We start from the raw sequence: 10,658 nt of genomic DNA on the forward strand, positions 1-10,658 counted from the left end.
AAACGTGTATTAATCTACTGCACCTAATGCAAGGAAAACGAAAAACATGTAAAATGCGTGTAGAGGGGCAATCACGCCGAGACACATCACCGGACACATGCCACGCCAACAAAACCACGGCACCCCTGTGGCAATGCGTCCCTGTGTGGTCGCCTCATCATCTTCATGTGCGCACATTCCCTTGCAGGACCCAAGGAGAGGAAAACAATGGAGAGGTCATTGAATCACTGAATCTCACTTTGGAGCCAGTTGTATTGGAGTCAATGGAGGGCGTATGAAGAAACTCATTACAATTCAATACATCTCAGTCATTTGACACCGGATGAATAAATGCCTCCAGAAAATAAAACACACTTCAGTGTAGTGCTTGGCGGTATGACCAAAAATGTATATCATGGTATTTTTCAAAATTATATCGGTTTCACGGTATATGACGGTATTTTCTTTTTTCATGCACGACTGGGTGTTAACCACATTTTCTAATGATTTAGAGAAGAATTACTGCAGTAAATTAACTTAGAATGACCTATTTTACTGTCATGAGCAATGAATACTGGACATTAATGTCCAAGTTGTCCCTCCTAGTATTAATACAGGTTTACATGGCAACACAAAATGATGCAAAGAGGTGGCACTCATGATTCTAATGAAGTGAAGGAATCAGAATGCATTTTTTGAAGCCGAAGAACTTCCAAACAGCCGACACAGCTCCTCTTTTTGGTAAAAGTTCTTCAGCTTCATTTTCTGAGTCCCCACTGCTTAGTGAGTGCAACTGCAAAAACAGTCCCCCCTCCAATGATGTCTGACACCTTAATTCAGCGGTCCCCAACCCCCAGTCAGCACAGGTTGGTGTCCTCGAAGAGGCCGACCAGGTAAGCCTCGCAGGCCTCCTGCAGAGCCATGACGGCCGAGCTCTGGAAGCGCGGCCCAGTACCGGTCCGCAAGACATTCTTATACTCCCCCCCCCGCCCCGGCCCCCACCCATACGCCGCACCCCCTGGCAAAAAGTAGTTCCCGCGCACATGTATGTGGTCACCTTAAGGGGGTCTGAAAAGTTGCTAAATCTGCTGCAGGAGTTTGCTGAACCGTGCACTGCAGCCTCCTGCAAAACCTCGCCCATCCAGGTGAAAACAAGTTTTTAGGGAGCCCCCTCCACAGCCAGCTTGTCTCGAAAAGGCCTGATCTATATTCTGCCTCACTGCCACCGACTGAATTTAGGATTGGAGCGCCACTGTGTGGTGTTCTAGTGGTAGTGCTATGAAGAGATCTGCCATTTTGGAAACAAGCTGGCTGAAGAGAGAGATGAAAATAAAACTTAAACAAACGGGTGTTGTGCATCCTTTAAAACAAATTTTGAGCTTTGTGTCATCTCTCAAAATCATGTTTTTTGCAGCGTGGTCCTGGTGAAGCTCTCGTTCTGACAACAGGGAAGGATGTAATAGACCAAACTTGGTGGATTACACTCCCATACACCAGCAAATTCCACTGTATGGGTAAGAGTTCAAACTATCGCTTTAATGTTGGGGCAGGGCAGAAAATGAATTTGGGGCCATCCAACCCAAAAGCAAGAAACACACACACACACACACACACACACACACACACACACACACACACCCCACATTCCACAATAGCAATTACTTGTTGCCTGTTAATGAAAAATATTTGTTATATGAATAATGAACTCATAAATAAACTAATGAATCGTTAACTCAGTATTTGACTGAGCAACTCAGCATTTACTGTAAATCTGCACTACAGTGATGATACAGAGGCAGGCTTTCAGTGGTAACACAGGCAAAGTGAGGCATCTTTTGGAAACACTGCTGTTGTGTAAAAAGTGCAATAAACCAGCTCTGTGTCAAGTAAACTAAATGCAATAAACCAAAGATCAGTGCAAACTACTGCAAACTATGGAAATTTAAAAAGGGTGTCCCTGCACTTTCCAATGTTTAAATGTCTGACCCATTTCAGCAAAAGCCTTGCATGCATGACTTTGTCACTTTGTATTGTATTGGTTTGTAAAAAGAACAGTAACACCTGCTCACTTTGTAGAGGTTTGAAAAAAGAATTATAGAGTGCAATGCACCTAGAAAATGAAATGAGTTTTCTTGCTGTGTAAATAACCTTTTTTTTTTTTTTTTTTTTTAACAATATTAGTCTTAGTTTGAGTTTTCTTGCTGTGTAAATAACCTTTTTTTTTTAACAATATTAGTCTTAGTTTATTATTGAATTTAACTGATAAGCTTTGTTCTCTGTCTTTGTCAGCATGACAAGCAGATGGGATGGAGGAGGACATGGAAACAGAATCCTTCAGTCTTCTGATAGGAGACTCCGATGAGCATCAGGATCAGGATGAGAACATTATTGATCGTTTTACAGACGAGGCTGATACGCCGATGGATATAAATCCAGCATCTGAGAGTGCTTCATCAACTGGAGAAAAATGTGAGGGAATTTTACAGCCTACTATCTTAATAACCAACTAAAATTGCCATTGTGATTCAGTTATTACATTTCTACAAGGGATGCGGTGAAATATCAACATCAGCACAGAATGAAAAATTTTGCCAATATGACAGGCTGATAAGATGACACTTAAGTAAATGCTCGATGCTCCAGTGAATGTGTACATTTTGAAACACATTGTGTTTTATGTCTGTATCTGCCAGTGGGACATCACAATAAGATTAGACATAATAAAATGTTAATTCCACCACAAGGTGAGACTTGATGTTTTCTGCAGAAAATAATATGTCCATATATCGGCTGGAAAAGAGTTGTTAAATATTGGGTATGGGCCAAAAGTCCAATATCATGCATCCCTAATTGCGACATGAATTATATAACTTTTGAGAATCAGTTACTATGATTACACCAGTATATGTGACATGTTTTACATACTTAAATTGCTGCTCCTCCTGTCATTGTGTTCCAGTGGTGCCTGAGCTTACGGTTGTGGTGATTGGTGACACAAATTCTGTGCAGCCGGGATCAAGAAACCTCTTACTCGCTCCTGATGACCAAGCAGCTGCAGTAGATGATTGCATACACTTTTCATCCAAATTGTATGACTTGTGTGGTCGGCACATATCTGTGATTAACTTACTTGGCCTTCAAAATGCTGAGCAGCTGGAACAGGGGTCACTGCTGAGTCGCATTGATCAGATTGTACATGAGCAGGGAATTCATGCCTTTCTCTTGCTGATACCAAATGGTCAGCATGTCAGCCACTACACTTCAGGAGTGCAGCGGTTAGAACAAATATTTGGGAAAGGATCACTTGCTTTTGCCATTACTGTTGTGACTCATGACTCAGATGAAAAATGTGACAGTGCGCTGACAGACCTGAAAGCCAATAGTGAATTTGATGAAAAAAGGTACCACACATGTTCAAAACATATGAGTGATGAAACAGAGATAATAGCTTTAATAGAAAAAATAGATGTCATGGTCTCTGACAATGAGCCAAACCACTACAGAGGAGCAGTGTGCACTAAAAACAAAGAGCAGCAGCCGATAATGGACCAAAAAACCAGTGAAGAAGAGAGGACCAGCGACTCTGTGGTTCAGCAAACTGCTGAAAGTGGTGAGATTTTAATGTTGGGGTTCTGGTGGGTACACAGAGATAAAACCTTCAGAGAGATTTGTGGACAACATCACATTTTACTAATAATTCAGTTTTTCATTATCTACAAAGTTTTTAAAGAAAGGTATTGTGCTTCCTGTTGGTGCTGTAATTCTTTTGATCTAAATTGGAGTCGGAGACCTGCTTTGTGGACCTGCAGAATGCTTTTATGTTTTCATAAACACATGACTAGTATTATGTAGTATTACTTGATATAAACCATAAATGTGCACTTACATATGTCTTCTGAGGTACCACATCAGTTACCATAGCCATTTTACCAATTGTAGCAATTAATTTTGAAGCACATGATTCTTGTCTTGTCTAACATTTAGTTTTTAAAAATATTGTTTGGTTTCTAACTCAGAAAACATGCTTCAGTTTGCTCTATTTAACAGGTATATTTTCATACCATTAGACGAGAACCAAATGGAATAAACAATGATTGAATCTATTTTATTTTTAGTTTATTCTCTATAGTCCCCACTTTGCTTTATCTGCAGGAATATTGCATAATGCATTGTTAAATAAAAGAAGATTACATGAACAAATATGATTACTTTCTCTTTGACGTGGTACAATCTGTGTTTCTTCCAAAACTCTGCCATAGATGAAGAGAAGGATGAATTGGAGGATGAAGCAGAAACCAAGAATAAGGTAAGACTGTGTAATCGATATTCAGTAGTTACTAACATACAAGAGTTTTTCTATGGTTTTGTAGCTTTGTGCTTGGTACTGCTTTGCATCGGGTGTAAGATAGGGCCCTTTGTTTCACTTTGCTCTTTCTTTTTGAAGACGCTGAAGGTCGTTGTCTGTTATTGGTCCTCAGCTTGCATATTTATCTTAGTGCTGCTTTCTTGATCAATACTTGCTCAATAAAAATTAAATGTAATCATCTGTTTTCTTAGTGTGAACCAGTGAGTGAACCTGATGGTGTCATAAGCTCAGAGACGAATGAAACCGCTGAACAACATAACAAGACAATAATAAGAGATTCTGAAATCAAGTCTGTCGACACATCTGCTGCAAATGAGAAAGGTATTGATTGCGTGATCACTTGGATGCTCTTCAATGTAATTTAAAAATGTCTACAAATTATGCCATACTGAATTAATAACTCACTAAACAACTAAAAGAAAAACAGAGAAAATCAATTTGTCATATCTACAAGCACTTTCTTGCATCCCTCTAATGATTTATTTCAATAGGTTGCATAAATGAACATACAGATGAAGACAAAGATCAGGTAAGAAAGTAGAACTGAAATTCAATAGACATGTAGGAACAATTACTCCACATGTGAGGTTTTTTTTTTTTTTTTTTTTTACATATTTAATTATTTTGTTTACAGGATGGAGAGACACAAAACTATATGAAGAATTCAGAAGAGATCACCTCAGCGGAGCAAAGTCAAAGAGACATTGAGGCATTGCTTAGCAGACTTCGCCTTGACACTTACAAAAATCAACAGAAGTTGACACTAGAACATTTTCTTAGTCTAGGCCCACCTGTAAAACAGCACCACGAGACATCTGAGCAGGACTTAGCTCAAACCTTCCTTCAGAGGTTGATGATGCTAGACCACAGAGCCAGATACATCCTTGTAGAACAGAACAGTGCTGAGGAGAGTCCTCCAGACAAAGTGCAAACTGCAGATGCAGATGAAAATGATTTTGATGATTTTTTCACTGTTCCAAACACTGATCAAAGCAAACAAATACATGACATTCATCCAATGGATGTTCAGATGGCAGTATTTCACAGCTCAGATAATTTTCTCAGGCAGAACATGGTTACCAAGTTATCACAGTGTCAGTACGCCTTACCTCTGCTTGTGCCTGATCCATGCAAAATGGATATTGAGTGTCCTCTGTGGACACTGAGACAAATAAGAAAAAGCTGGAAGAGAACAGATAACTCAAACAACAAGTCAAACATTGTCACAATGAGCAATATTCCTATCTATAAAGCTGAGACACCCATGGTGTCATTTTTCCGTCTTGGTTCTAACTCATCATCTAAATCTCAGCTGATGAACGCCTTAATCAATAACCGTCACAACACATTCTTTCATAGGAACTGCCCAGGCAACAGCAAGTCTCGCTACTTGATGGATGGTGTGGCAGAGATTGCCTGGTACTGCCCTGCTGGAAAACCTAATGATGCTTTTAATGACTGTATTGCCTTCTGCAATCTTCATGGTGATGCTCTAACACATGAAAAACAGCGTGACATACTGATTGAAAAAGCTTCAGTCAATGTTGTTCTACTACCAACTGTGGAAAAAGGTGGCAAAAGTTCGACAATTATTTCAGCTCTTCTCAAGTCTCCAAAGCCTCTCATCTGTCTCATTGCTGATAATGACAGTGCTGCAATTCAGAAGAAACCTGGAAAATACATGATGGGTCTGAAAGACAAAAGTCAGTCAGATGTACCTGAAGAACTCAAAAAAATCCTCAGAAAAATGTTGTCTGCGCAAGATGTGTCCTTCAAGCTTGAAACTATGGCTGATGTCCCTGGGATCAGAGTGGATGAAAATGATGGGGTGTGCTCACGAGGGAAATCTGCTTCTTTACAGATACTCAAATTGCTTCACAAGATGGATGTTTCAAAGATCAAAGAGACATTTCTCCAATGTCAAGGCCAATTGTGGCATGACTGGTGTAACAAAAACAAAGAACTTTATCACCTCAGAGGACAAATTGAGGAACAAAAATGTCAGAAAGAGCAAGAACTGAAGCAAATACGACAAAAACAGTATCAGATTCCTTCCAGTCGCCTCATGAAGTTATTTACTGAAAATCTCCAGAAGCTGTCATCAAATGAAAAAATGTATTTCCTGAAGTGGACTGGAATCTTACTGGATGACCTATCCACAGACGACCTCTCTGCGATTCTCCAACAATATGATAACAAGTGGTGTGAGGTCTTGGCTTTGAAGAAGAAACATGAGAAATCAGATCAGTTAAAAAATCTGCAAATTGAGCTTGAAGAAATATCAACAAAACTCCAGTCAGCAACATTTGGATTAGAGCACATCTTTAGGGAAATGGGACAGCTCTATGAAGCTGCTGCATCTCTGGCGAATGAAACAAAGAGAGGACAGACTAATTGGTCCATCTACCCTGAACTGGCTGCAGAGCTGATGATATCAGGACACCCAGTGGAGCTGCTGGATGGTGATGCTGGTCACGTGCCATTAACTTGGATCAGCAGTGTTTTTGATATGGTCATCAAGAAACTGGGAGACAAGCGAGTTTTTGTTTTGTCAGTTCTAGGCCTCCAAAGCAGTGGAAAATCAACAATGCTGAATGCCATGTTTGGGTTGCAGTTTGCTGTAAGTGCTGGCAGGTGCACAAGGGGTGCCTTCATGCAGCTTGTGAAAGTTTCAGCAGAGATTCAGAAAGACTTTAAGTTTGACTATGTTCTAGTTGTGGACACTGAAGGACTGCGTGCTCTGGAGTTGGAAGGGAACACCAATCTTCACCATGACAATGAACTTGCAACATTTGTCATTGGTCTTGGAAATTTGACTTTGGTCAACATTTTTGGAGAAAATGCAGCTGAGATGCAAGATATCCTTCAGATTGTTGTACAGGCATTCATGAGGATGAAGAAAGTCAAGCTGTCACCAAGCTGTGTGTTTGTACACCAGAATGTTACTGATATTGGAGCTGGAGAGAGAAACATGGAAGGAAGGAGGCGCTTACAAGAAAAACTGGATAAGATGGCCCAACTAGCTGCCAAAGAGGAGGATTGTGACGCTGAGTGCTTCAGTGATGTCATTGCATTTGATGTACAAAAAGATGTTAAATACTTCGCCCAGCTGTGGGAGGGAAGTCCACCTATGGCCCCTCCAAACCCAGATTACAGCGAGAGCATCCAAGAGCTGAAGAACATCATTCTCTCAAAAGCATCAAAGTCTAATGGGATGACTCTTTTACAATTCAAAAATCGCATTCTGGACCTCTGGAATGCCTTACAGAATGAGCACTTTGTTTTCAGTTTCAAAAACACACTTGAAATTGCAGTGTACAGAAAACTTGAGGTTCAGTATGGGAACTGGACTTGGATGTTGAGGAGCGCCCTGTTGAACATCGAAAACCAACTTCTTAACAGAATTGAAAATGAAAAACTTGACAAGGTTGATCACAGTTATCTCATAAAGGAGATGACCACCTCTCATGAAGAAGTCAAAACAGCTATGAAGACATACTTTGATGAAAATGAAGACAAAGAAATGTTGGCTCAATGGCAAGGCCGATTTGAAAGCAAAATACAGGAGTTTTATGATGAACAAATGAAGGGAGTTAAAAGAAAACTGGAGGAGGTTATCCAGCAGAAGAAAGCTCGCAAAAAGCTAGATGATGAGAAGACAGGGTTTGAGAACAAACTGCTCCAAAAGAGCAAAGAGTTGGCTCGTGAGTTGAGAGACAAGGCCAACAATGAGGGACTTGAACTTGAACCCGATGTAGAAAATCAGTTCAACAGTGTCTGGGATGTATGGGTCAATGAATTAACTGAAGGTACCGAACAGATAAAGGATATTGACATAGAAGAGGAAGAGTATTGTGTTTTTACAGAGCTTGGTATTGAATTGTCTCAAATGCAGGCACGCAAAGACTCTGGTAAATACAAAAAGATATCAAGAATTGGGAATTATATTGATTACGTGACCCTTACCAAGCAACAACATAATTTACCCCAATTTTTGGCAGGTATCAAAAAATCCTTTGGATATGGACCAAAAACACAACAACACTCAGGCAGTGCTTTGCCTTATGAAGAACAACGAGCGATCCAAGATCTCATCAGGGATGTTGAAAATGTGACCATGGGCATAATTAAAAGCAAATCTGTGGCTACAAGAGGCTACAACAGGACTTACTTGCATGAAGTAGTCAAAACAGTGAAAGAAAAACTGAAAGACTCTGAATCAAGGAAGAAGCCTTTTGCCTTTAAGAATGAGTTTAAAGTGGATCTCTTACTGTATGTTTGTGACATTGCAGGGAAACAGCTTTTAAAGTCTCACTCCAATTTCAGGAATAACAATGATGCACTCATGTATTTGAAAAGCAAGAAAAAACAATATTATAGCATATTTGTGAGCTATTGTAAAAATAACTCCTCTGCTGCTGTGCTTGCTGAGTTGATCGGTGGCCTACTGGAGGCTTCCATCGTTCAGGCTGTGTGCAACAAGACTGCCATTGACCTGGCTGGAGAGATGAAGTCTAGTTTCCCACCTTTCAGTGGAAACAAGGTGAACTTAGAGAAACACATTTTACAATCACTAGCAGAAGAAGAGGACTTTGACAAATACGTGAAGTACATTCAGTGCCCAAGGAAACTAGTAGAGAGTTTCATAAAAAAGGCTGTAAAGAAATACATCTTCACCCAACAGGGCAAAGTAGATAGTATACTCAAGAAAAATGTGACCAGCACAATGCAGCTTTTGAGTCAAGCAGTGCACAGTGCAACAGAGAAAGTTAGAAGCCAAGGAGGAAACACTGACATGTGGCTGGGGGAGTTTTCCAGATTGTTAAAAGATCAGCTCAAGTTTAATACTAAGTCTTTGCAGAATTTTAGTGATATAGACAAGTTTGACTTTCTCAAGGAGGAGCTAGACAAAGGCCTTGAAGCCGTTAGTGAGAAGATGGGAAGCCTCTCCGTGAGCCGCATGGAGGGATTCAGTGTGAGGCCTGATGAAATTCTCATTGACCAACTGTGCAGTTCCTGCTGGGCACAGTGTCCTTTCTGTAAGGCCATTTGCACCAACACTCTGGAGGATCACAGCCCTGATGACCACTGTGTCCCTTTTCATCGCCCTGAGGGAGTCAGTGGGATGCACTATAGAGGTACAGTGGAATTTGGCATCAGTTTCTGCACAACATCAGTTGCAAGTGATGATCGTTTTTACCCTGATCAAGATTCAGAACAGAGCATTCCTTTTAAACTGTACCGAACTGCAGGACCTGAATATGCTAACTGGAGTATTACACCTGATGAGTCCAAGCTGATATATTGGAAGTGGTTTGTATGTCGATTTCAGAAGGAACTGGAGGGATACTATGGATTGAAATTCCAGGGCTTAGGAAAAATCCCCAGCGAGTGGAAGTCTCACACCAAAGAAGAAGCTATCAAAAGTTTGGAGAACATGTGAAGTCTGTCCTCCCTCTTTAACTGAAACTCGAGGGTTTTCCAGAAGCAAGAGATTCACAAAGCCTCATTTTGCCCTCACCTCTGAGAGATTACCGTGTCTGTGAAGGACAAATGGGAAAAGACAGCAAAATATCACACGTGCACCTCCACTGTTGGGCAGAAATCTGAGTTCTGAATTGAAAAGGGCAAATCCAGTGAAGGGAGGGAAGAGAACAGCAGCACTGGGCAGGGCTGCTGAAATGCTAAATCAATCAGTCAGATATTTATGAATTCATCAGTCACTTATTCCTTAAGTACATTACATTAAGAAGTAGGGAAATGGCAGCAAAGGAGAATAAAAAATATGATATAGTTCTAAGTTATGCTGTTTGTTAGCCAAGAAAGGAGGAAGACTAAATGTACTACACACATTAAAAGGAATCATGACATGTTTTTATTATTATTATTATTATCATTGTTATTATTATTATTTGATTAAGATGTGGAATTTGTTTGTTTAAACAAGATGTGTACAATTATGTTGCCAGGAAACATAACTGCATACACTGTCAGAGTTTATTGACAGACCTTCAGCTGAAAAAAGGATTTATTTTTTTCTTTAGCTTTTTCACTATTATCTACAAATTGCATCTGATAGTGTTTCTGACATGTAACACAAGTATTGTCATCTTTGTTTTTAGATTTTTGTAAGTGGGACTTATATTACAGTGTATATTGCAGCTGTATTACCTAATACGTAGAAAACATTGTGTGTGTCTGGAATTAAAGAATGGACATATATATTTCCACTACTTTCATACTGTTGCTCTGTGTGAAGTTCAGCAGACATTTATTATGAGAAGTGATGAATACAAGCCGTCATCTGATTTTT

At 40.0% G+C, this 10,658-nt stretch overlaps 2 protein-coding genes across 2 annotated transcripts in view; both read left to right on the forward strand.

The window, feature by feature from the left end:
• LOC115363064 (uncharacterized) overlaps positions 1-4,710 on the forward strand; it is a 164,162-nt gene extending 159,452 nt beyond the window's left edge. The window contains exons 2-6 of the mRNA XM_030057137.1: positions 1,394-1,493; positions 2,269-2,448; positions 2,939-3,589; positions 4,239-4,285; positions 4,537-4,710. Of these exons, the coding sequence (XP_029912997.1) occupies positions 2,286-2,448; positions 2,939-3,589; positions 4,239-4,285; positions 4,537-4,710 (1,035 nt within the window). The 5' untranslated portion in view covers positions 1,394-1,493; positions 2,269-2,285. The remainder of the gene's footprint in view (positions 1-1,393; positions 1,494-2,268; positions 2,449-2,938; positions 3,590-4,238; positions 4,286-4,536) is intronic.
• Positions 4,711-5,000: 290 nt separating this feature from the next.
• Positions 5,001-9,902, forward strand: LOC115363065 (interferon-induced very large GTPase 1-like). The gene is made up of 2 exons (XM_030057138.1): positions 5,001-8,346; positions 8,395-9,902. Exons 1-2 carry the CDS (start codon positions 5,001-5,003, stop codon positions 9,786-9,788), a joined length of 4,740 nt encoding a protein of 1,579 aa, XP_029912998.1. The 3' UTR covers positions 9,789-9,902.
• The last annotated feature ends 756 nt before the right edge of the window (positions 9,903-10,658 follow it).

Source organism: Myripristis murdjan, chromosome 8 (genome assembly GCF_902150065.1).
Source record: "Myripristis murdjan chromosome 8, fMyrMur1.1, whole genome shotgun sequence".
In the NCBI taxonomy this organism is placed as follows: Eukaryota; Metazoa; Chordata; class Actinopteri; order Holocentriformes; family Holocentridae; genus Myripristis; species Myripristis murdjan.

Bases quoted from the DNA above. Each gene is read 5' to 3' on its own strand.
- LOC115363065 (XM_030057138.1), top strand. From the start codon at position 5,001: ATGAAGAATTCAGAAGAGATCACCTCAGCGGAGCAAAGTCAAAGAGAC. The intron at 8,347-8,394 runs GTATCAAAAAAT...AACAACACTCAG, and splicing joins TTTACCCCAATTTTTGGCAG to GCAGTGCTTTGCCTTATGAA.